The following is a 27,613-nucleotide window of genomic DNA, read 5'->3' on the forward strand; positions in this document are numbered from 1 at the left end:
TTAAGTGGGAGAACTTGCACAATTGGTGGCTGACTAAATACTTTTTTTCCCCACTGTATATATATATGTGTATATGTGTGTGTGTATATGTATATATATATATATATATATATATATATATATATATGTATATATATATATATATATATATATATATATATATATATATATATATGTGTGTATATATATGTGTGTATGTATATATGTATGTTCACCAATATATTACTTAATCCAAAATATGATATATTAATATATTCAGGGCTGCAAAATGTACATCTAAGAAGCAAATTTACTGTTTCTGTGTTAAAGTCCCAGTGCTGTCAAAATACTTTTTTTTCCTGTGTTTTATATCATATTGTACAACAGTTGATGAAACTAACACTGTAAAAGTGTGAAAAAATGTGATCTGTGTTATTTCCTGATTGGACCTTCTAATCAGCAGGTTTGCATGGGCGGGAGTTTCGGCTTTCCATGGTGACATGACATCACCATGCGGTAAATTGGTTAATAGACCAATAACAATGAGAGTTCCAAACCACTCTGCCAATAACAGCTAGTTTTCAGTTTCCCCCTCCCTACTCAAACCATTCCTATACAGTCCTAGCAAAATTCTGGCTTGAGAAATAGCTACTTTTTCCCATTTTAATGGAAATCTATTACAGTAAGGTATTTAATTGAAACCTAGAAATGATGTAATATTGATATAAAAACATCTGCATTGGGCCTTTAGGCAAATGCAGTGGCCTAGCATGGCTCAAAACTGTATCAGACCTATTGCTTCAATGTGACCAATACTCTGCCTGATTGTACTTTATGGAAGAGACAGTCATATTCTCCACCCTCTGTATTAAAACCCCATCTGCCACCAAATGCACCTAGAAAAAACAGACTGTGAGATATTAGACGTGAACAAATCTTAACTGGTTTACTGCATAGCGTTCATATGTGTTGGTGCACATTGCAGGTGCATTACTAAATTGTCATGTGTTATGCCACTAGGCTAGGGGCTATCAAACTTATAGCCCACTAGGCTTTTCATGAACACAACTCATTCATAAATGTAGGATCTAGATCCCATCTACTAAGAGTGTACTTGTTGCCACTGAGTTCATCTTTGAGTATCTGTGCATCAGGAGCAGCAGGAGAATGCAGCACAACTTCACGAAAAGCAGCGACAGATAGGAGTAGTAATAGAACTAGGCACAAAGATGGCTGATATAGCAGCCTTATATAGGTTCACCCTGACATTGTGAAAAGGACAATCAAAACAGGAGCTACTACAAAGGTTCTATACATGTGATGTAGTACTGACGTAGTACTACACAGGTACAGTACTATTCATCTGATGTAGTACTACACAGGTATTATGTGATGTAGTAATACTACACAGGTACTATTAATCTGATGCAACGTTAGTACTACACAGGTACTATACATCTGTTGTAGTACTACACAAGTACTATATATCTGATGTTGTTACTACACATGTACTATACATCTGTAGGAGTCTAGAGAGAAAGAGTGACAAGAAAACCAATCCAACCAGAAAAAGGAAGGCTGATCCTGTGGGCAGATGGATACAAACCTAATGTGTTCTGTACAAGCGCTGTCCTCTTCTAAAGTATCACTAGGCAACACTTCCCTACAGTGTAATTACTAATGGAGGGCAATGAAAATGTGTTTCTTTTCAGCTGTTCAAGGCTTTGTGTTAAAAGTCCCCCAAGTGGGATAGTGCAGATACAGTCAGTAAACCATCATCCTTTCATTTCTGTTCCCTCCATTTGACCAGTGGGACTCCATCGACGTCCGTCTGTCCGATCATCTGCCTGTCAGTCCGTCTGTCAGTACCTCCTTTTCCCGAGCTTCCCAGTGTCCGTCATGCAGGTTTTAGGCCGAAGCGCTGCAAGATTGGAAACCAAATATGGTTTTGGTTCATTATAGTGTCTAAAAAATTAAGGTGGTTCACACACAAAAATAGACAAAATATCAGAAATTCCAGTTTTTCGTTTTTTAAAATGTATTTCCCCCCCTTTTTTCAGCAAGCAGGGGGGAAATTCACACAGACGTTTTGGTGTCTTTGATATGTTTAAAAGACACTGAAACATTTTGGTTGATAATAATGTGGAAATTTCATCTCTGAAATACCAATATTGATAATGTAGCTTCTAGTTTAATTTGCTGCTCACTGATTATTGTATTATACCTGGTATTTTTTAAATGTATATATACTGAACAAAGACATTCTGGCTGAATTGCATTGCCTACCTGGATCAACTGTTTGTTTCTTGTTGTTGTGATGGACTATCTGATTCTCATTGGTCATCTTCACATCTTGGTCCTCCACATAATTGCTGCAAAACAACACAAGGAGGGGAAAACACCAGTTTCACTTGTGTCTCTGCATAACCTGGCCAGGTATATGAAAGGCTGGAGCATGCGAGCAACACAAAAACTAAGGACGGACTGACTGACGACAACAAAGCTTAACGCGAGCAGGTCCAAGTCTTATGTCTTACAATGAAGTTACAGAGAGATGGAGAGACAAGAGACATGAGTGACAAGGGACTAGGAGGTCTTTTGGAACTACTGTAGAAGAACTTGGCATCACAAACCAAGGTGTGGGTTGGAGGTGGGGTGACATGAACGCAACTTATTTTAACATGAATCGACCGGGGGGGGGCTGACGGACAAGGGTAATGAGACACTCTGTTACTCACTGTTTCAGATCGTGATGTCTGCTACCACCCCGGGGGCTGGAGTAGAGAGAGCACATCTCCGTTTAACACCAGTCACAAAGAGGAAGACTGCAGTGCCAATTACACCGTTATAACTAATAGGAACGTCTGTCCTTGAAAAGACAGGAGAGTTTCTCCCACTATGCTAGCTACAGTCTCCTGCCATTTGAAACAACTCACATCATGTGAATATGGTAAATGACTTCACAAACTCTGCCACTATGAACATGTAGACAGAAGAACCAATAAGCATGTGTGCAAGTTGATGGACAAGCAGCCAAACCTATCCGCACATGTGTACATTTTGATGGACAGGGAAATAATTTGCTTATATCAGGCTGCAGCAGCAAAGTCCATGCTGGGTTACCTGATGACAGTGTTCCTTTCACGGTGGGCAATGTGGGCGTTGTCGGTGAAGAGGATGGTGTGGTAGGGCACCACCGGGTCACAGGTGGGAAGGATGCCCCGCGCCGCCTGGCTCACACTGTCCAAGATGCCATTATACACCAGGAGGTCATCCACTAGCAGCTACACAAGGTACACAAAGAAGGCTTACTGCAGGCATTAATTTATTACCCCTTATTTTAGCCCAGAAAGTTAAACGGAGAACAGATTCTTGTTTACAGCAATGTGTATATAGATATGTATAGTTGTGTATATAGATATGTATAGTTGTGTATATAGATATGTATTGATGTGTATATAGATACAGTGGGGGAAAAAAGTATTTAGTCAGCCACCAATTGTGCAAGTTCTCCCACTTAAAAAGATGAGAGAGGCCTGTAATTTTCATCATAGGTACACGTCAACTATGACAGACAAATTTAGGAAAACAAATCCAGAAAATCACATTGTAGGATTTTTAATGAATTTATTTGCAAATTATGGTGGAAAATAAGTATTTGGTCACCTACAAACAAGCAAGATTTCTGGCTCTCACAGACCTGTAACTTCTTCTTTAAGAGGCTCCTCTGTCCTCCACTCGTTACCTGTATTAATGGCACCTGTTTGAACTTGTTATCAGTATAAAAGACACCTGTCCACAACCTCAAACAGTCACACTCCAAACTCCACTATGGCCAAGACCAAAGAGCTGTCAAAGGACACCAGAAACAAAATTGTAGACCTGCACCAGGCTGGGAAGACTGAATCTGCAATAGGTAAGCAGCTTGGTTTGAAGAAATCAACTGTGGGAGCAATTATTAGGAAATGGAAGACATACAAGACCACTGATAATCTCCCTCGATCTGGGGCTCCACGCAAGATCTCACCCCGTGGGGTCAAAATGATCACAAGAACGGTGAGCAAAAATCCCAGAACCACACGGGGGGACCTAGTGAATGACCTGCAGAGAGCTGGGACCAAAGTAACAAAGCCTACCATCAGTAACACACTACGCCGCCAGGGACTCAAATCCTGCAGTGCCAGACGTGTCCCCCTGCTTAAGCCAGTACATGTCCAGGCCCGTCTGAAGTTTGCTAGAGTGCATTTGGATGATCCAGAAGAGGATTGGGAGAATGTCATATGGTCAGATGAAACCAAAATATAACTTTTTGGTAAAAACTCAACTCGTCGTGTTTGGAGGACAAAGAATGCTGAGTTGCATCCAAAGAACACCATACCTACTGTGAAGCATGGGGGTGGAAACATCATGCTTTGGGGCTGTTTTTCTGCAAAGGGACCAGGACGACTGATCCGTGTAAAGGAAAGAATTAATGGGGCCATGTATCGTGAGATTTTGAGTGAAAACCTCCTTCCATCAGCAAGGGCATTGAAGATGAAACGTGGCTGGGTCTTTCAGCATGACAATGATCCCAAACACACCGCCCGGGCAACGAAGGAGTGGCTTCGTAAGAAGCATTTCAAGGTCCTGGAGTGGCCTAGCCAGTCTCCAGATCTCAACCCCATAGAAAATGTTTGGAGGGAGTTGAAAGTCCGTGTTGCCCAGCGACAGCCCCAAAACATCACTGCTCTAGAGGAGATCTACATGGAGGAATGGGCCAAAATACCAGCAACAGTGTGTGAAAACCTTGTGAAGACTTACAGAAAACGTTTGACCTGTGTCATTGCCAACAAAGGGTATATAACAAAGTATTGAGAAACTTTTGTTATTGACCAAATACTTATTTTCCACCATAATTTGCAAATAAATTCATTAAAAATCCTACAATGTGATTTTCAGGATTTTTCTTTCTCATTTTGTCTGTCATAGTTGACGTGTACCTATGATGAAAATTACAGGCCTCTCTCATCTTTTTAAGTGGGAGAACTTGCACAATTGGTGGCTGACTAAATACTTTTTTTCCCCACTGTATGTATAGATGTGTATATAGATATGTATTGATGTGTATATAGATATGTATTGATGTGTATATAGATATGTATAGATGTGTATAAATGTGTATATAGATATGTATAGATGTGTATATAGATATGTATAGTGTAATTGTTGTTTATTGATGTTTGACAGGTCGTCATCGTAAATACGATTTTTTTCCTTAATTGACTTACCTGTGTAAGTAAAGGTGAAATAAAAATCTACAGAAGAGTTCATAGTAATAGTACTTTATTAGACCATTATAGTCTGAAATTATTCTTATTCTGCTTTGCTCCCGAGTCCTAAGATCTGGGTCTCTCTGATGAATATGGTCTGTGTTACTGTACTAAGGAGGAGAGAGAAGAGAAGACTGACTTACCCCAAACTCCTTTACCCCCCTCTGTGGTGTCTTGGAGTAGTTCCACAGTTTGATCATGGACACGGTCACTGGCTGGTCAAATATAAGATACACGCGATTCACCAGTCCGGGGAGCACCGGCGCTAGCCACATGTGTCTGCCATCATGAGTGTTGTTCACTCCATCTACCAGCTTATCTGGAGTCCTTACATCACCGTTCACACTGTCCAGGACATTCACACTGTCTGGGAACGCAGCGATATCTAGGAGAAGCACTGTTAAAGAATGGACTCAGCCAAACTGTGTTGACTACCATGTCATTACTCCTGCCATTTCCATTTCCTCCACTAGAAGCCACCCTTATACTATTTCAGGGTACATTTATAGTTTGGGATTTCACTAAACTTGGTCCAGGGAAGGTACAAGAGGTTCCCACTATATGAACAAGCTGCAAAATTGGCTATATCGAAATTTCGTAAAAATGTATATGAAAAAAAAAACTAGTGTGGTTAGGGTTAAGTTTAAAAACAGATTTTAAGAACAGAAATTGTAGACTAGGTGGGGCTTCCGACTTTGCAACTTGGCCAGATAGTGACGACCGGTACAGGGAGAGCAGGCTTTCGTTCCACACCAGCACTAAACACACCTGATTCAACTAATCATCACACCCTTGATTGACTGAATAATGTGTTTTAATGCTGGAATAAAACAAAAGCCTGTACACCCTGTGGATTTCCAGGACCAGGGTTGATGACCAGCCTTAGGCCAGACTCGAAGTCTCACGCTAGCTAGCTCAGCCAGTCAGGTCAAGTGAGACTAGTGACCACTGGGTGTAAGTGTAGATTGCAGCAGTGGTGGTTCTCAGTGTGTGTGTGTGTGTGTGTGTGTGTGTGTGTGTGGTGTTAACATTGTAGGTAGGATACTGTTGTCACTGAGGAGTATCTTCTCGTTGTTTTGGTCATAGAACTCCAGGCCGTTCATGCCGATGTAGTAGGGGTCACCCCAGGTGGTCAGCAGCTGCAGCTGGAAGATGACTGGTGGGTCAAGGGTTAAGGAAGAGACGTGGAGCCGTGTACACACTCAGTACTTTTACAGTCATCAAGTAATTTAGTGATCACAGTATCCCAAGTAGGCGAAACTGGTTGTAATGACATTGAATATGTACAGCATGTCTTCTATGAAAGGTATAATATATACTGTATATTGTCAATTCTATCCACTAAAAGGTGAAATATTTTGTTTGTAAATGTTATCCACTGGTCGCAGTATTGCTGTATGTCTATGTAAGGTGACATGTTACGTTAGTAAAGGCATACTGTAGACCAGGGTTCCCCAAATGGCAGCCAGCGGGCAAAATCTGTGTGATTTCTGAAGATTTTTTGTATTTGTATAAAATATTCGTTGTTGGACATAAAAGACTATACAATCACCAGTAAATCAGCTCAAAGTGATTTTAATTTAGAAAATCTGTTCCCAAGTATTCTCAGCATTAATAGAGAGACATATGTGATCTTATCCCAATATATAATCAGGGTTTGATATTGATTATGTTTTTGTCAAATACTATATCTGTTTGGGCTTCTTGTGTACAAATTATTTATAATTATGGACCCCCGACCATCCGCTTAAGAAAGAAATCGTCCCGTGGCTGAATGTAGTTGGGGATCCCTGCTGTAGGCCTTATATTCTGTGGGACTATGTCTTGTGAGCAGCCGGAGGAAGGATACATCCACAAGGCATGATGGGGGCCTCGTAGTCCATGCTGGCTTGCTCCTGTCTTCTGGAGCCAGCCCTGAAAACCACACAAGGCACAAACCTTAAAATGACATCTCATATTGTATTGCATTACAGTAGTAGAGTATATGAATTATCATATGAATGATTCATTTGATACATGACTAGGTGTTTGGCACAGTGGGGATAATAGATAGAATGCTATTTTACGAGACACTAAACCAGTTTGATGCATCACAACAGAGACATTACATTAAACACCTTCCTACTGGGAGGTGGCCTACAATTAGCCTGGTCCCAGATCTGTTTGTGCCGTCTTGCCAACTCGTATGACGGCACAAACCGGACTAGCCTAGAAATAAGTAGTCACTTGAGTGTGTAGGCCGAGTCCTCTGCTGTCCTCTTGCTGTTGACCAGGCCTGTGGTGGGGGTCTGGAGGAAGTCAATGAAGAGGATCTCCTGAGCAAAGTCAAAGTGACAGTTCCCTGGTCCCTTCCTGATGAGGAGGCCCTCTGCTGGAGAGATGAGCGTATCGTCCAGAGACACATGGATCACCTTCACCTGGAGAACACAGGAATAGGGATAATAAGAGGTGGGTATCTTAAGAAATGTGTATTATGGTTAGAATTGTGTTTTTGTGAGGAATAGGTATTCACCCCTTAAAAAACCTTTTTCTCAGTCAATATTCAGATATCTTTAAGGATCTATGGCAGAGTGTAAAGCACCCTTATGGGGCATCGTATAGATTTGTACAACTACATTGCACTGCACCTTTAATGACAAGACTCACAAATACAAAAGCAACCTACAGGGCCCAGATATTTCAATTTGAATTTACACTTCCACCAGGCTACTAAAGCCAGTTCTCCATCCCAGTGACTCTCTCTCTCACCCCTCTGTAGGAGTCCTCTGGGGTCTTGTTGTAGTTCCAGATGCGGAGGCCAGCCACCGTCTGGGCCTTGTCAAAGTTCACCATCAGGGTGTGGTGCTGGCCAAAGGAGAATGGAATCAGCCACATGTGCTGGTCCTCAGTGGTGATGTTGTGGCCGTCAATGAGTCTGGACAGAAGAGAGAGAGACACCACACTGGTCATTCAGGAGTATGTTGGAAATGAAAACGTACAGTTATGAATATAACTACTGTTCCCTGAAGGAGGGAATGAGGTATAACATACTATGGGGGGAGTCAATGACCAATCATATTCACCTGAAGAAAACTGAAATAATGCTCAATGGGCCAATGGATGCAGAGCCAGCCCTCGGAAGCCCCGCCTTCCTGGCTATAATACCGGGGCTTGCATTCATTTCCTCAAATCAGTACCACTCTTCAGCGAGCCCAATACCCCTGACTACGCAGGCCAAAATATGTTATACCTCGTTCCTTTCTTCAGGGAACAGTAGTTATATTCATAACTGTACGTTCCCTTTCAGTCGGTCACTCGGTCTAACATACTATGGGGACATACAATCCCGCCCCAAACCAGCTCAGAGGGTACCAAAATAGCATGCACACAGCAGTCCAAGCACACAGGTTTAACCGGCTCCAAAAAGGGGTTACAGAAGCCACCTTTTTCCCTAATACTTATCCGAGAAGCCTGAATTGTCAAAGCCCTATATAGGGAACCATAACCTGCTTTAACTTGGCTATGCGCACTGACACGCTGCCACAGAAGCCCAAGTCCATAGACCCCACGGTTCCAAGAACAATACTTATGGCTAAAAGTATGTGGACACCTGCTCGTCGAACATCTCATTTCAAAATCATTGGCATTAATATGGAGTTGGTCCCCCCTTTGCTGCTATAACAGCCTCCACTCTTCTGGGAAGGCTTTCCACTAGATGGTGGAACATTGCTGCGGGGACTTGCTTCCATTCAGCCACAAGAGCATTAGTGAGGTCGAGCACTGATGTTGGGCGATTAGGCCTGGCTCGCAGTCAGCGTTCCAATTCATCCCAAAGGTGTTCGATGGGGTTGAGGTGGAGGCTCTGTGCAGGCCAGTCAAGTTTATCCACACCATAGCGTTAAGATTTCCCTTCACTGGAACTAAGGGGCCTAGGCCGAACCATGAAAAACCGCCCCAGACCATTATTCTCAATTTTATACACCTGTCAGCTACGGGTGTGGCTGAAATAGCCAAATCCACTAATTTGAAGGGGTGTCCATATACTTTTGGCCATGTAGTGTACCTTGTGAGCCTGAAATGTCAAGGAACCGCAAGTCCAAAAAAACAGAACACCTGTCATGACTTGTAAAGCGCACATATGCGCTGCATAGCATTGACGAGAGTCGATGTACCACGGCAGCCCAAGGCTCAAACCCACAGGGAACTGTGGTAACCTGGATAAATGCGCAACCTGTGCGCTGCCTAACACCCACTCCCGGACCCAACCATAAGAATACTATGAGCCACACTGGGAGCAGTTACATCCAAGCGATAAAACCTCACAAAGGTATGTGGTGAACCCCAACTTGCTGCAGCACAGATATCACAAATCATCATGCCCCTGAACAATGCCCAAGAAGCCGCCACACCCCTAGCGGAGTGAGCACACACCTGGGAGATAGCCTCCACAATCCAATGAGAAAGGCGCTGCTTAGAAAGCGCCCTACCCCGAGTTGGATTAGCGAAACAAACAAAAAGCTGGTCACAAATGCGGATATCCTTGGCCCTATCCATATACGTGCGTAAAGTGCGCACCGGACACAGGCCATGCAACCTCTGTTGTTCACTGGAAGCAAATGGAGGAGGTGAGAAAGGGAACAGCTCAAAAGCCAGAGACCTGTAAGACATAGGCATAACCTTGGGGGAAAACAGGAAGGGTGTAATGATAGCGCGTGGAGTCTTGTAGGAAAGGATCTTCAGGTCCACAGACTCCAATGGTTCAAATGGGAGGCTCAAACAGAGCGTCCAGAACCAAAGCCAGGTCGCAGGTCGGTACCATAGGCTTAGACAATGGTCTGAGCCAATGCACGCCTTTCAGGAACCGCACCACCAGAGGATGAGACCCCGGGGTAGAGCCGTCAATACCTACATGACATGCCGAGATGGCTGCCATATAAACCTTCAATGTGGAAAAAGAAAGGCCTTGCTCAAAAAGCTCTTGCAGGAACATCAAAATGTCCACCAAAGAGCTCTGAAAAGGAGAAACTCCTTTAACCTGACACCAACCCTCAAACGTGCGCGCCACTTATATGTAAACAACTCTCTCGTAGAGAGACTGCATAGTCGTAATCATGTTCGAGGGTAAAAACTTAGCCGTCAAATTCAAACTTTTATGGGCCAGACCCACATATCCCATATCTGCAGGCGGATGATCCCTGGGAACCAGGGTTGTCTGGGCCAACAGGGAGCCACCATAATCAGCAACAGACCCTCCTGACGGACCCTCTCCATGGTGGCCTGAATCAGGTCCACCGGAGGAAACGCATAGAGCAGGGTACGAGGCCACTGATACGCCAAAGCACCCGTTCCCAACGTAGCGCCCAGATCCCTCATTGAGAAGAACAGGCAACAATGCACGTTTTCTCAAGAAGCGTAAAGATCTACGTCGGCCCTGCCGAACCGGTCCCATATCTGGGCAAACACCAAGGGGTGCAGTCTCCACTCCGTAGAGATAGGACTCCCCCAACCCCCCCCTGGAAAGTAGATCCGCACCCACGCTGAGAGATCCGGTAAGATACGTCGCCCTGAGCAACAGGAAATGCACACTGCTCCATACGAGCAGATATCGGGCCAGGTTTAGGAGAGAGAGACACCGCGTCCCACCCTGCCTGTTGATGTGCGCCACCTCCGTCCTGTTGTTGGACCTTACCAACGCATGATGGACCTCCAACATTCGGTCAGTAGCTCTAGGTAATTGATATGCAGCGCCCTTTGCGCTGTTGACCAAATCCCTCTTTCCGCATCTGTTGTGATCTGTTGTGATCACCCTGTGGGACACTACCCGGCCCATGAGAACCCGCTGCAACAGCAGTCGCGGGTCCCTCCAAGGAGTCAACGCCCTTAGGCAGAACAGAGATACCTTGAGCAACCGATGGCAGCGGCGAGATGGGTCCAGACGCATAGCAATCACCCAGAGCTGAAACGAGACGCATAAACAGAAGTCCCAGAGGCACCACAGCTATCACAGAGGAACCGTGCCAGACAGAGCCGGAATGCGACCCTCCTCGGTTGGGACAAAAATGCATGATTCAGAACCGAGTCCAGAACGAGACCCAAAAACGGAATGCGCTGAGCAGGAGTCAAACAAATGTTCTTGTGATACACTATGAACCCGAGAGACTGATTATGGGAAGCCAGCATGGCAGTTTGGAGCTCCACCTGCACCGACTGCAATAGCCAGTGAAGTGTGAGCATTTTGAACTTGCGAACCTTGAGGTGCTTGTTTAAAACACGTAAGTCTAGGATGGGACGCAATGTTCCATCTCTCTTGGAAACTAAGAAGTACCGGCTGTACCAACCGCTCTGTACTTCTGACAAGGGGACCACCCGAATAGCCTGCTTCTAAAGGAGGGAGGAAATCTCCTCTCTCAAGACAGGCGCTAGGACCTCGGGGACCATTGACGTAATGATTCCACGAAAAGGAGGAGGATGCACAGCGAACTGCAGACCGTACCCCTTCGTCACCTTCCTCATCACCCATGGTGAAACTGCGCATGCCCGCCACTGGACAGAGCACACTGACAGTCTCCCATACATTATCTCCTGAAGGGGCAGAGCGCCACCCTGAGGACTGGGATAATTGTATTGTTTTGTTGTCATGTTTTTTTCATATCCACCACTCTTGACAACCGTGTATCTGAAAGTGGGGAAGGAACTTTGTTTATTATGCCCACACCTGGACGATACTGCACTCTCAATACCCCTGAACACTGAGAAACCTTGGGTAAAAACAATGTGCTTTCATGGTATCGGCGTTCTGATACCTGGCCCACACCGGGTTCAGGGACTTTGGCACCCTGTAACTTTCCCCCATTGACCGAGCCACTTGGGAGCACTGTTGCCACAGTAAATGCTTGGGAGAAGACGGCCAATCCACCCCCAGGTGATCTGTCGCCCTACGACACAGCTCCATCAAAGGCGCATTAACCACCAATGGTTAATTCTCTCCCGCCAAATCCAAAACCGGGGCTTTAGGCTGCCCCGGACTGATGTCATCCGATTCACACTCTGAAAACCCTCGAGAGCCAACCGGGGATAGTATATCATCCCCGGAATCTGAACACTGCCAGAGAAACCAGAATGAGCCTCACAGGGAAATAAGTATTTGACCCCTCTGTAAAACATGACTTAGTACTTGGTGGCAAAACTCTTGTTGGCAATCACAGAGGTCAGATGTTTCTTGTAGATGGCCATGAGGTTTGCACACATCTCAGGAGGGATTTTGTCCCACTCCTCTTTGCAGATCTTCTCCAAGTCATTAAGGTTTCGAGGCTGACGTTTGGCAACTCGAACCTTCAGCTCCCTCCACAGATTTTCTATGGGATTAAGGTCTGGATACTGGCTAGGCCACTCCAGGACCTTAATGTGCTTCTTCTTGAGCCACTCCTTTGTTGTCTTGGCCGTGTGTTTTGGGTCATTGTCATGCTGGAATACCCATCCACGACCCATTTTCAATGCCCTGGCTGAGGGAAGGAGGTTCTCACACAAGATTTGATGGTACATGGCCCCGTCCATCGTCCCTTTGATGCGGTGAAGTTGTCCTGTCCCCTTAGCAGAAAAACACCCCCAAAGCATAATGTTTCCACCTCCATGTTTGACGGTGGGGATGGTGTTCTTGGGGTCATAGGCAGCATTCCTCCTCCTCCAAACACGGCGAGTTGAGTTGATGCCAAAGAGCTCGATTTTGGTCTCATCTGACCACAACACTTTAACCCAGTTCTCCTCTGAATCATTCAGATGTTCATTGGCAAACTTCAGACGGGCAGGTATATGTGCTTTCTTGAGCAGGGGGACCTTGCAGGCGCTGCAGGATTTCAGTCCTTCACGGCGTAGTGTGTTACCAAATGTTTTCTTGGTGACTGTGGTCCCAGCTGCCTTGAGATCATTGACAAGATCCTACCGTGTCGTTGATTCCTCACCGTTCCTCCCTATCCTAACGTGATTCCTCACCGTTCTCATGATCATTGCAACTCCACGAGGTGAGATCTTGCATGGAGCCCCAGGCCGAGGGAGATTGACAGTTATTTTGTGTTTCTTCCATTTGCGAATAATCGCACCAACTGTTGTCATCTTCTCACCAAGCTGCTTGGCGATGGTCTTGTAGCCCATTCTAGCCTTGTGTAGGTCTACAATCTTGTCCCTGACATCCTTGGGGAGCTCTTTGGCCTTGGCCATGGTGGAGAGTTTGGAATCTGATTGATTCTGTGGACAGGTGTCTTTTATACAGGTAACAAACTGAGATTAGGAGCACTCCCTTTAAGAGTATGCTCCTAATCTCAGCTCGTTACCTGTATAAAAGACACCTGGGAGCCAGAAATCTTTCTGATTGAGAGGGGGTCAAATACTTATTTCCCTCATTAAAATGTAAATCGATTTATAACATTTTTGACATGCGTTTTTCTGGATTTTTTTGTTGTTATTCTGTCTCTCACTGTTCAAATAAACCTACCATTAAAATTATAGACTGATCATTTCTTTGTCAGTGGGCAAACGTACAAAATCAGCAGGGGATCAAATACTTTTTTCCCTCACTGTATGTTATACTAAGTGACCGACTGAAAGGGAACCTACTATTTATTGGACACTTTATTATACTTGGGACACTTCGTTATGATAGACACTTTAGACTGTGTCTTATCCTTGCAGTGGGGGGACATACAGTGCCTTCAGAAAGTATTCATACCCCTTGACTTATTCCCCAGTTCGTTGTGTTACAGACAGAATTCAAAATCGATAAAATCATTTTTTTTCTCACCCATCTAGACACAATGACAACTTGAAAACATGTTTTTAGAAATGTTGCAAATGTATTGAAAATTAAATACAGAAATATCTCACTTACATAAGTATTCACACCCCTGAGTCAATACTTTGTAGAAGCACCTTTGGCAGTGATTACAGCTGTGAGTCTTTCTGGGTAAGTCTCTAAGAGCTTTCTACACCTTTATTGTGCCACATTTGCCCATTTTTCTTTTCAACATTTTTGTTGATCATTGCTAGACAACAATTTTCAGGTCATGCCATAGATTTTCAAGCAGATTTAAGTAAAAACTTTAACTCGGCCACTCAGGAACATTCACTGTCTTCTTCATAAGCAACTCCAGTGTAGATTTGGCCTTGTGTTTTAGGTTATTGTCCTGCTGAAAGGTGAATTAATCTCCCAGTGTCTGGTGGAAAGCAGACTGAACCAGGTTTTCCTCTAGAATTTTGCCTATGAAGGAGTTCAATTCTGTTAATTTTTTATCCTGAAAAACTCCACAGTCCTTAACGATTACAAGCATACACATAACATGATGCAGCCATCACTATGCTTGAAAATATGGAGAGTGGTACTCAGTAATTGTCACACCCTGGCTCTGGGACTCTATATGTTGAGCCAGGGTGTGTTCATTCTATGTGTTCTGTTTCTTTGTTTGGGTGTTCTGGGTTGGTTATTTCTATGTTTGACTGGATGACTCCCAATCAGAGGCAACGAGTGTCAGCTGTGTGCTGGTTGTCTCTGATTGGGAGCCATATTTAACTGTCTGGGTTTCACTTTGTGTTTGTGGGTTTTTGTTCCTTGTCGGTCTTTGTCACCGTGGACTTCACGAGTCGTTTATTGTTTTGTGTAGTGTGCTTATTATCACTGACGGTAATAAAGTCAATCATGTTCGCTCAACACGCTGCGTATTGGTCTACTCCTTTTCAAGACGATCGTGACAGTAATGTCTTGTATTGAATTTGCCCCAAACATAACACTTTGTATTCTGGACAAAAAGTTCATTGCTTTGCCACATTTTTTGCAGTATTTCTTTAGTGCCTTGTTGCAAACAGAATACATTTTTTGGAATATTTGTATTCTGTACAGGCTTCCTTCTTTTCACAGGGGGCAGTTTGGAAAAACTAATCCTGTGTGAATCATCCTCTGAAATAACGCACATGCTTGGATAATAATTACATAACCAACGTCTCTAGTAATACCCGTCTGAATAGGGCTCTAACATGGCAAAGAATAGGTTTATCAGCGTAGAGTGCGCCGCATCATCCCATGGGATCCGTCAAGGCTGCACACAGCAGAAATATCATTGAAATATTCTAGTTCCTACACATCACCTTCTATATTAAAACAAAATAGGCCTTTTATAGGCAAATGGGCAGCATCATGCTCATGTCAGTCCTCTAGAACGCAAATGTAGTCTTCCTAGTAGGACTGCAACAATGAGATGGTGTGTATGTGTGTGCGCATCCGTTTCAGCATGTTTTGGGAGTCGAGCAAGAGTCGACTCCTACGACTCCAACCACAGGTGAAACATTTGGCTCCTTGGGTCATAAACCCTATTTATACAATTTCTCTTCTTAAAATTTGAATTTAAACCTAACTTTAACCAAACTGCTAACCTTATGCCCAACCCAACCCTTACCTTAAATTAAGATTACCCTTACCTTAAATTAAGTTTTCATGAATTTTTATGATGTAGCCAATTTTGACTTTATGATGATAAGAGCGTCTGCTAAATAATGTAAATGTAAATGTAGTAGTAGTAGTTTTCTTCTGTGGACTTTATATGTCGGTCGGCATCCAACTTTAAGGTGCATTACCACCACCAACTGGACTGGAGTGTGGACCTCAGTTCATCTTTCAATCACCCACGTGGGCATATGCTGCTAAAAAACAATGAGGAGATGTCTTGAGTGCTGCGTGAGTGGAAATTTGAAATGGAAGTTATGGAACTGCCTCACGTGCTTCTGTTTTGGGCATAAGTCCACAATGAAACTAACATTAAATGTGGAGAATTATACATTTGCATCTGTGGCCATGAAGTATTAATTTATATGCCATTGTAGGCTACTAGCATACCATTTGATACAATAAATATGTTGAAATGACGATATCACTGGAGTCATTGCAAATCAATTTGTGCCACTTCTGTAGCCTTCCCTGGAGCTGGCAAACGGATTTAATAAATAGCATATAACTTCAATTCATTGCTGTTGTAGACTTGTGTTATTATGCAATAATTAATGGACATGTTTAGTTAATGAAACTGGAAGTTATCAATTGTGATCATGGTCAGATCTATCGCAATTGCCTATCAGCCGTTGGAATGAATTAGATTGACGGTAACAGTCAGTCAGATTAGGCTACTGGTAAAAAAAACACTGGCTTTTATTGACAAGAATATTAATATCCATATTATTATTAGATTCAGTGATTAAAATTACGACCCCATCCTCAGTAGCCTATTCAAGCATTAGCCTGTATAGGCTATTGGGTAACACAAGCACTTTCTTACTTCGAAATCGCCTCGCTATGTTCAATAAATTAGTCTGTCAATTTGAACTAAGCAAGCTGCTAAATCGTTGATATTACATTTTGCCTAGGCTACTGTAGGCTATCTGAAATAAGATGTAGGCCTATCAGGGGCTATCCGCTACCTGCATCTAGCTAAGCAAACCATGGCAAAGTTGAATTACAATCGTAAACCCTGATTTTATTCAGTAGCTCAGGCCTATTGAAATGACAAGTCAATCACGCAAATAGGCCTAGCTAGCTATTTGCATTATCCATTTATAACGGTTTGTAGTCTTAACATCTGGCACAGAATAAGGCACAATTGCCAGAAAATAATATTCGTTTTTTTAAGTTCGTCCAAGTGTTACTTGCACAGAGATTTCGAGATCCTCTGTACAACTTTCATCACTCAAACTCTGCTGTCGGATTTATATATAGTTATGCACATGCGCAAAAGGGATTTATTTACAATAGATAGGAGTCAAACAAGTTAAATCGACATCCACTGATGGAAAATGATCTGGCGAGTTGAAAAACGGCAAATTATATTTTATCTTGCGACATATGCAAATTCATTTTTTACGTCACGTTAGCGCACAATAATTATTATTTTGATGGAAAACCGAATTTCGCTTCTTACGTCGCTACAAGTTACGTTGACATCCCTTCTTAAATCGCTTGATAATGTTATGAAGTATGACATACTCCTTTATTGCGACGTAGATTTCAGAATGTTCGATTTCAAAACCTTGGACAGCAGCAGATGTACACAGCCATAACACCCTTGAAACCAAAGCCTACAGCTAAACAGAGCTTCTTTATCTTTCAATCAATAAATCAACTATTGAAACATCTTTGGATTTTTTATATATTGACTTCAAATCACTGCTAAAGCTAACTCTCTCTCCTCCTCATCCTTCTAGACCTATCTGCTGCCTTTGATACTGTGAACCATCAGATCCTCCTCTCCACCCTCTCCGAGTTGGGCATCTCCGGCGCGGCTCACTCTTGGATTGCGTCCTACCTGACAGGTCGCTCCTACCAGGTGGCGTGGCGAGAATCTGTCTCAGCACCACGTTCTCTCACCACTGGTGTCCCCCAGGGCTCAGTTCTAGGCCCTCTCCTATTCTCTCTATACACCAAGTCACTTGGCTCTGTCATATCCTCACATGGTCTCTCCTATCATTGCTACGCAGATGACACACAATTAATCTTCTCCTTTCCCCCTTCTGATAACCAGGTGGCGAATCGCATCTCTGCATGTCTGGCAGACATGTCAGTGTGGATGTCGGATCACCACCTCAAGCTGAACCTCGGCAAGACAGAGCTGCTCTTCCTCCCAGGGAAGGACTGCCCGCTCCATGATCTCGCCATCACGGTTGACAACTCCATTGTGTCCTCCTCCCAGAGTGCAAAGAACCTTGGCGTGACCCTGGACAACACCCTATCGTTCTCTGCTAACATCAAAGCGGTTACCCGATCCTGTAGGTTCATGATCTACAACATTCGCAGAGTACGACCCTACCTTACACCGGAAGTGGCATAGGTCCTAATCCAGGCACTTGTCATCTCCCGTCTGGATTACTGCAACTCGCTGTTGGCTGGGCTCCCTGCCTGTGCCATTAAACCCCTACAACTCATACAGAATGCTGCAGCCCGTCTGGTGTTCAACCTTCCCAAGTTCTCTCACGTCACCCCGCTCCTCCGCACACTCCACTGGCTTCCAGTTGAAGCTCGCATCTGCTACAAGACAATGGTGCTTGCCTATGGAGCTGTGAGGGGAACGGCACCTCCTTACCTTCAGGCTCTGATCAGTCCCTACACCCAAACGAGGACATTGTGTTCTTCCACCTCTGGCCTGCTGGTCCCCCTACCCCGCTCAGCCCAGTCAAAACTGTTCGCTGCTCTGGCACCCCAATGGTGGAACAAGCTCCCTCACGACGCCAGGACAGCGGAGTCACTGACCACCTTCCGGAGACACTTGAAACCCTGCCTCTTTAAGGAATACCTGGGATAGTATATAATCCTTCTACCCCCCCCCCCCCCCCACAAAATATTTAAAATAATAAAAAAATAAAAAATGTAAAGTGATTGTCCCACTGGCTATCATAAGGTGAATGCACCAATTTGTAAGTCGCTCTGGATAAGAGCGTCTGCTAAATGACGTAAATGTAATGTAACTGTAATAAACCCCATAATGATAAAGCAAAAACAGGTTTTTAGATTTTATTGCAAATGTATAATTAAAAAGAAAAACGGAAATATCACATTTACATAAGTATTCAGACCCTTTACTCAGTACTTTGTTGAAGCACCTTTGGCAGTGATTACAGCCTTGAATCTTCTTGGGTATGATGCTACAAGCTTGGCACACCTGTAGTTAGGGAGTTTCTCCCATTCTTCTCTGCAGATCCTCTCAAGCTCTTTCAGGTTGGATGGGGAGCGTCGCTGCACAGCTATTTTCAGGTCTCTCCAGAGATGTTCGATCGGGTTCAAGTCTGGGCTCTGGCTGGGCCACTCAAGGACATTGAGAGACTTGTCCCGAAGCCACTCCTGCGTTGTCTTGGCTGTGTGCTTAGGGTTGTTGTCCTGTTGGAGGGTGAACCGTCGCCCCAGTCTGAGGGCCTGAGCGCTCTGGAGCAGGTTTTCATCAAGGATCTCTCTGTACATTGCTCCGTTCATCTTTCCCTCGATCCTGACTAGTCTCCCAGTCCCTGCCGCTGAAAAACATCACCACAGCATGATGCCACCACCATGCTTCACCGTAGGGATGGTGCCAGATTTTCTCCAGACGTGACGCTTGGCATTCAGGCCAAAGAGTTCAATCTTGGTTTCATCAGACCAGAGAATCTTGTTTCCCATAGTTTGAGAGTCCTTTAGGTGCCTTTTGGCAAACTCCAAGTGGGCTGTCATGTGCCTTTTACTGAGGAGTGGCTTCCGTTTGGCCACTCTACCATAAAAGCCTGATTGGTGAAGTGCTGCAGAGATGGTTGTCCTTTTTGGTACCCATCGCCAGATCTGTGCCTTGACACAATCCTGTCTGAGCTCTACGGACAATTCCTTCGACCTCATGGCTTGGTTTTTGCTCTGACATGCACTGTCAACTGTGGATTTTTGGTTATTTAATCCATTTTAGAATAACGCTGTAATGTAACAAAATGTGGAAGAAAGTCAAGGGGTCTGAATACTTTCCGAATGCACTGTATATTGAATGAAAGACATAATAAACATTGACACTATAGGAACTAAATTGTGGACTCTATATTGGACTCCAGGAAGAGTAACTGCTGCACGTGCAGTAGCTAATGGGGATCCTAATAAACTAAACTAAACTAAACTATTGGAGGGATGTGACAATTCTTCCAAGAGAAATTCCATAATTTGGTGTTTTGTTGATGGTGGTGGAAAACGCTGTCTCAGGCGCTGCTCCAAAATCTCCCATAAGTGTTCAATTGGGTTGAGATCTGGTGACTGAGACGGCCATGGAATATGGTTTGCATCATTTTCATTCAGTGACCACTAGTGCCCTGTGGATGGGGGCATTGTCATCCTATGCGGGTATAGCCATGGTAGCTAAAATAATGGCCAAAATAATGGCCTGACCAGCATTTTTATACATGACCCTAAGCATGATGGGATGTTAATTGCTTAATTAACTCAGGAACCACACGTGTGGAAGCACCTGCTTTCAATATAGTTTGTATCCCTTACCTGTACATCCTGTGATCAGAGGGTATGCAGTTAAATCCATCTACATTGTCAGCGTTGTGAGGTCAGAGACACGCACGCACACACACAGACACACACACACACACAGTACTGACTTGTCGAGGGTGCGTGTGTCCTGGCCGTACTCAGGCAGGTCATTGAGGTCCCGTGGCGAGGCATCCACCATGGTAAGGTCCAGAGGCAGGCTGTCCCCCTCCTTCCCCAACACCTCTAACCCTGTCAGGCCCAGGTAGTGGGAGTCCCCCCACGTCATACTCAACTCTATCCTAAGGCCTGAAGAGAGAGGGGGGGAGGAGGAGAGAGAGAGCTTGGAGAGTCAGTGTGAAACAAGCTGAGCTAGTTACATTTTACAGACAGAAAAAGCTAGTCCTGTGTGTAAAATTAGGAATTAATGAATTGATAATGAATAACACTAACTTAGAAGGGAGTACTCACACTTTCCATTGTACATTCCTGGGATCTGCTCCAGGGTTTCCTCAGACTGACCATCAATGGCGTTCAGATGGAGTTTTAACTGAAAATGGCAGTGAAAAGAAACCAGAAATGTTAGTGCTGGGCTGGAACAAAACCTGCACGTCTTATATCAATCCAGGCTTTCCATGTATTCACTGTATAGTCCCAGTCAGCCATGTGGTACTCACAGCGAGGTCGTCCTCGGGTCTGAAGCCAGCCTGTGTGAAGGGTCTGTCCTCCCCCTCTCCGTCGGCCGTGCTGGGCCTCTGCAGCTCCTCCTCATACCCCATCAGCCCCTCGGAGCACTCCGCCTCCCCGCAGAACGTCTCGTCGTAGCGCGACATAGCCTCCAGGATCTCATCGTCCGTGGTGAACAAGATGGTGTCCCCGAATTGGTCCAGACCTAAGAGGAGAGGGGTGGAGGTATAATTCAAGATGTTAAAGGCAAACATGTTTTAATGCATGGCCAACAAATGACATTAAACCTACACTGAGTGTACAAAACATTAAGAACACATGCTCTTTCCATTACATAGACTGACCAGGTGAATCCAGCTGAAAGCTATGATCCCTTATTGATGTCACTTGTTAAATCCACTTCAATCAGTGTAGATGAAGGGGAGGAGACAGGTGAAAGAAGGTATTCTAAGCCTTGAGACAATTGAGACATGGATTGTGTACGTGTGCCATTCAGAGGGTGAATGGGCAAGACAAAAGATTGAAGTGCCTTTGTCACGCTCAACAGTTTCCCGTGTGTATCAAGAATGGTCCACCACCCAAAGGACATCCAGCCAACTTGACACAACTGAGGGAAGCATTGGAGTCAACATGGGCCAGCATCCCTGTGGAACGCTTTCGACACCTTGTAGAGTCCATACCCCGACGAATTAAGGCTGTTCTGAGGGCAAAAGCGGGGTGTGCAACTCAATATTAGGAAGGTGTTCTTAATGTTTTGTACACTCAGTGTATTTTGTCACCAAACAAATGCTGTAGTTCTATGATCTGTAATACCTTCAATGTAAATCATACTTGTCCATTGTGCAAACCAAGGCAACTATTATATCATGAAGCTCCTAAAATAGGGACAGAGTATAGGCCACCTGTGGTAGCACTATAGCATGGGATACATTATTATTATTATTATTATTACATTTGGGTGTCTAAGGAGAGAGCCTGTCCCTTACTCATGCTCCCCTACCTCCAGACAGAGTCCCTGACGCCTTGGCGATCTCTCCCCTGAAGATACACCTCCCATCCAGCAGCATCTCAGCCTCCTTCACCCCCCTGAACGAGTGGATCCTGGACTTGTTGTAGTTCCACACTCTTATCATGGCCACCTGACATGGCCCAGCGAACTCCAGGTAGATCACGTGACTCATCCCCTGGGTGAACGGCGCCAGCCACAGGTGCATGTCGTCCTGCGTGCGGTTGATTCCGTCGATCAGGTTGGCGACAATGCGCGGGTCTTTGTCGTAGGCGGGCAGCACGTTAATATCGGGAGGGTCGGCACGGATGCGGGCGGGCCGGAGGGGCTGACCGCTGGAGCTGAAGACTTCGAGACCGTTGAGTCCCACGTAGTGGCGGTCGCCCCACGTGGACAGGATGTTAATGACCAGATGTTGACCACGTGGGAGGACCGGAATCTCAAACTCCTCCTCGCGCTCCGGCTCGGTGGAAAGGTCATCCTCCGGGTCATCGCAGAGGCCCCCTTGAGGGGCGGGGGAAGAGAGGTGGGAGGAGGAGGGGAAGGGGCTGCAGGGAGGGCCTCCTGGGTCGGAGGAGGGGATTGTGGTGATAGTGGCGGCTCTGGAGGAACGCTGGAGGAACTCGTCAAAGATGTCGCCCTCGAAGCCCATGTTGGAGATGCGACCACGCTGGCACTGGTTGAACTTTGTGAGGGAGTCCCAGGACTCCATGAGGGTGTCATCCTGGTCCTGCTGGCTGTGGAGCGTGGCCTGGCGGGTATGACGCTGCCTCTTGTTGCTGCTGTCTGACACCGAACTTGGCTCCTCTGTGGAATCAACACACTCTCATGTTACCTCTAAGACCATGCAAGAGTAGCTAAGAGCAATTATTTTTCGACCGTTTTATACATTGTAGTTTTCATTTTGAGAGTAAGATTTCTACTACTATAATCCTAAAATAACTTTACATATTCCTGTTATGTAGAATATACAATTCATGGTAATGATTATGTAATTTTCACACTGAATAGCCCAGCTCCGACAGCTGGTGTGATAATGGTCAAAGAGTCTATGGCCAACTTCCGGCTGACACGTCCACAACAGATATGGTCAGAACCAGCTCGTATGTGCCCTGTGTGTGTGTGTTGTGTTACTAGAGGGTCTGGTGGGGAGTCAGTCTGTTGTCATGGAGATAAAGAGGGATTATTATAGGATGCAGGCCTAGATTTGGTGTGATGCAGCAATCTGTCTGCTCTATAATCTTATTTAGGAAAAATAAAAGATATGTCTGGTCTGCCGTTGACAAGAACAACGAGTCTCCTCAACATTGGGAAACCAATGGCAGATCCTGGGGGGAAAAACATTATAGAGTTGCAAAACTAAGGCAAGTAGACAAACAGGCTACCACTAGAGATGATTCTGTCTCTGACCTTAAGACGGTTACAGCAAATGACATTAACTTGCCTGCACAGCCCAGTATGCAGAGTAGATAAAGGAGCCGCAAAAGTATTGTACAAATGAAATTATTCACATAGGTCCTTGGACCATGCGTACACACACACACAGGGTATACTCTCCTACCTGTGGTCAGTCCAATTGCTCCATGCTGGTCCTCCTCTGCTGGTTTTCTGCTACTAGTGTTGTTGTTGTTGGCTGAGCTCCTACGTCCACTAACAGGCCGGTCCTGGCGCTGCTGGTCACTCAGCTCCTCCAGCAGGTCACCTCCCAGGTCCAGAGAGTCTGCACTCCACTGGCCCTCGTTCACAGTCCTCTCCACCCCCCGACACACCCTTCCCGGGTTACAGCCCAGCTCCGGGAGCACCGAGGTGGAGGTGGATTGGGGGAGGGGAGGTTTGGGCTCCACAGACTGCTGGGGCACTAGCCAGAGGGGCCTCTCCCTTCCGGCATCGCAGCCCTCGGGGGCGCTTCGGGCCAGGGGCTGTAGCCACTGGGGAGTCCTGGAGGAGGAAGGCTGGGTGGTGACTGTGCACTCTGTGGGTTGACCCGACTGCTCCAGCTGCTCTTTCAGAGGGGGGTGGTGGAGGTCCAGGTCCGGAGGGTCCATGTTAAAGGAGTCCCTCTGTAGGGGGGGGCGGTTTGTAGATGTGGGTGGGAGAGGGTTGTAGGTTTTATCCTGCATGTCTATCCTGAACTGGGCTAGCCCCTCAGAGAGTCCATGGTTGGGGTTGGGGTCTCGATGCTGCCCTTCGCTGTTCCCCCCCACGCTCCTCTCGTCATGGCACTGTGGGCTGGCACCCCGCAGACTGTGTCCGGACGCCACGGGGCTGGGAGAGAAGGATTCTGGGACTTGGAGTGCCTGGAGGTCGATGCTGGTGCTGTAATCGAAGATCTGGTTGCCACATCCCTTGTCCAGCTCGCCTTCGAACACCAGCGTGCTGTTGAGGTAAAGATTCACATGCCGGGCACCAACGTCCAGGTCCTAAAAAAGAACAGCACGGCTATTTCAGGCTCTAAGCAGGGCAATATTTAGGTAATGCATGTATATCAGTAGACCGTATAAGAAAAGCAACATCAAAACAACTCCAAGTCAAACACATCTCAATGAAAAATGCAGAGGTGAAAAAGGAAAATGTCAAAGAACACTGAAACTGAAAATAACACCATACTGTTAACCAAGGAGCTTCCTAGTTGTAGGCCCCAATGTTATTTCCCACAGGTATAGAGACAGAGTCAATTAAGCTAACCGTGCAGACGTAGTCAACAGCTACTTGGTAGCCTCCTTACCAACACACACAGACAGACATGGTGGATGGCAAAATGGCTAAGACCAGACTCAAATCTCCTCGATCCCTGCTCATTAAATCAGTGTATCTCCACCCCCTGGATCCCACAGTATCACACAGCTCCTTACCACGCAGCCTAAAACACACCACTAGCACCTAACATAGGACTCAATGAACAGAGACACTTAATATCAGCCCATATCATCCATAGTTCCAGACAGCCCCCTGGTTGCCTGGGCTTTGTGATTCCCATCCTTCCCTTTAGTCACAGCAGCAGGGCGGGAGGCGGGAGAACTAACCTGGGCGTCCCCTCACTAATCCCCCAGGGCTAATCTCTTACTGTTCCACATTTGGACTGACTGGTAGCTCACACAGCCACTGCTGGAAGGTTATACCCTCCCTCCCAAAGCCTTCTGCCAATATGGTGGTCACCCTGTAGATTGACTGGAATGGCTGAAGCAAGCTGGATTGATGAGCAACTGTTGACAAATGATGGCGTGTATCTTAATTAACCCTGAACTAGGACTGGTGTGATGAACCAATCAGAGGCTGTATATATGTAAGGGCTGTACATACAGTAAGTGCTAACAACTTAATGTACTTAAGTACCATTTCTATTATCACCTAATGCAACCCTTTTTACTAGAACTGGCAACCTGTATTGCAAAGGCTCCAGCCAAAAGTAGTGCACTACAAAATAAGGAATAGGGTGCCATTTCAGACACAACCTGTCAGTTTGGCCCTACAATGGTCTCTTACATTGAGGCTCCTGTTGTAGTTCCAGATCTTGATCTCGGATATCCCAAAGTCCGGAGAGCGCTCCGTGTTCCTGATGATGAAGTAGAGTTGGACCGGAAGATGGAAAGGACAGGTCCACATATGACGCTCCTTTGTGGTCTGGTGGTCAAACCAACACACAACAACATATAGAGATAAGCAGTCAGTTTAAGTAAAAAAATGGATGAATACATTCACTTAAAGGCCCAGTGCAGTCAACATTTTCCTGTATTTTATATATATTTCCACACTACCAGGTTGGAATAATATTGTGAAATTGTGAAAATGATGATAATTCCCTTTTAGTGTAAGAGCTGTTTGAAAAGACAGTCTGAAATTTCAGCCTGTTTTGGTGGGATTTGAGTTTTGGCCTGGCTGGTGACATCACTAGGGCTGTTGCGGTGACCGTATTGAATGATGCCCAGCATAAGAAACAATGCCTTTTTTTTGCGACTTCGAATCATAGTCGCACACCTCATGTAGCCTCGCCTATAGGCCTATATGTTTTAATAAGGTCTGTATCACAACTAAAGTGGCCAAATAACTACTTAAAATGAAGCACATTAATCCGCTTTACAAGGGGTGTAGAGCCTAACTGGCATTTATAAGCAGTACATGAGTTTCAAGTTTGGGGAAGATAATTTTCTCCATAAAAATGCACCTTTATAATAAAAGCATTACATGCATAATTGCATTTGCGGTCACTTTTGATAATGGTGTTTTCTGCTAATGGAACATTCGCACGTATAGCCTACTACCATGTGCGCATTGCTGCGCTTATAATGTGAAGAAATAGCCTAATAGTTTCAACATTTTAAGCTAAACGTGCTGATCTGTTGCAATGTGGTTGTATTAATTTGGGATCTATCGCATCCCACAACTGTCCCAGACTATGTTTGGAATATTTATTTCTCGCACAGAATACAATAGGTCAACTTCTGTACTATGGGGGATAGTAGATTGACATAGGCTAGTTATTTTGCTGTTCATTAGGCCTACTCATCTGGATGGCTGACTAAAAGTAAATGTGGACAGTTCTTCCAACATCTTCAATATGCACCTCAGAATTGGATAAGGACCCGCGCAGTTGCGTCCCCGATGTGACTGTCTTAACTTGTAGACTGTGAGAAAGACCCGATCACGTGAAAGAGAGCCGTGTGAGTGAGAGACGTTTCGGATTGCGCAGCACACTCACCGAGAAGGGCACAACGCAGCACTCCGGGCTGCAAAAGGCATGGATTTTTTTTAGGGTGCATTACGGCCACAAAGGGATGCCGCCATGAAATTCGAGGCATTATCAAGTGCTTGACAAATTGTGAATGAGAGACTATTGGAGTGTGTACAGCCTGCACAAAAAAACAAAGCAGAGCTCATGCCTTTCAAGTGACTTTTTAAAAATCATCATTAGAGTCTCATCATGCAGCCTTACAATGTATTAAAAATCAAAACATATAGCCCAACGTTTGTAGAACAACTAAAGTTACATCAATAACTCTAAATTAAGCATATAGGCAGTGGTGGAAAAAGTACCCTACTGTCAAACTTCAGTAAAAGTATTGATACCTTAATAGAAAGTTAAGTCACCCAGTAAAATAGTACTTGAGTAAAAGTCTAAAAGTATTTGGTTTTAAATATACTTAAGTCTCAAAAGTAAATGTAATTGCTCAAATATACTAAAGTATCAAAAGTAGAAGTAAAAGTATAAATCATTTCAAATTCCTTATGTTAAGCAAAGCAGATGGCTCCATTTTCTTGTTTTTAAAATTGACGGATAGCCAGGGGCACACCAATACTCAGACATTATTTACAAAAGATGCATTTGTGTTTAGGGAGTTCGCCAGACCAGAGGCAGTATGGATGACCACGTGTTCTCTTGATAAGTGCGTGAATTTCACAATTTTCCTATCCTGCTAAGCATTCAAAATGTAACGACTACTTTCGGTTGTCAGGGAAAATGTATGGAGTAAAAAGTACAATATTTTCTTTAGGAATGTAGTGAAGTAAAAGTAAAATTTGTCAAAAATATAAATAGTAAAGTAAAGTACAGATACCCCAAAAAACTACTTAAGTAGTACTTTAAAGTATTTGTACTTAAGCACTTTACACCACTGCATATAGGAGTACCTATTTATTTGTTAACCACTCAAC

At 44.8% G+C, this 27,613-nt stretch overlaps 1 protein-coding gene across 1 annotated transcript in view; it reads right to left on the reverse strand.

The window, feature by feature from the left end:
• Positions 1 to 271: 271 nt before the first annotated feature.
• LOC311100518 (katanin-interacting protein-like) overlaps positions 272 to 27,613 on the reverse strand; it is a gene marked incomplete at its 5' end in the record, with an annotated part of 35,736 nt that continues 8,394 nt past the window's right edge. The window contains 15 exon segments of the mRNA XM_084141437.1: positions 272 to 1,900; positions 2,266 to 2,351; positions 2,718 to 2,753; positions 3,103 to 3,263; positions 5,432 to 5,673; positions 6,334 to 6,444; positions 7,138 to 7,202; positions 7,515 to 7,705; positions 8,037 to 8,202; positions 20,403 to 20,580; positions 20,743 to 20,821; positions 20,949 to 21,163; positions 21,959 to 22,771; positions 23,526 to 24,384; positions 25,448 to 25,585. Coding sequence (XP_083997563.1) covers positions 1,842 to 1,900; positions 2,266 to 2,351; positions 2,718 to 2,753; positions 3,103 to 3,263; positions 5,432 to 5,673; positions 6,334 to 6,444; positions 7,138 to 7,202; positions 7,515 to 7,705; positions 8,037 to 8,202; positions 20,403 to 20,580; positions 20,743 to 20,821; positions 20,949 to 21,163; positions 21,959 to 22,771; positions 23,526 to 24,384; positions 25,448 to 25,585 — 3,399 coding nt within the window. The 3' untranslated portion in view covers positions 272 to 1,841.

Source organism: Coregonus lavaretus, assembly GCF_964263955.1.
Source record: "Coregonus lavaretus genome assembly, chromosome: 25".
NCBI lineage: Eukaryota > Metazoa > Chordata > Actinopteri > Salmoniformes > Salmonidae > Coregonus > Coregonus lavaretus.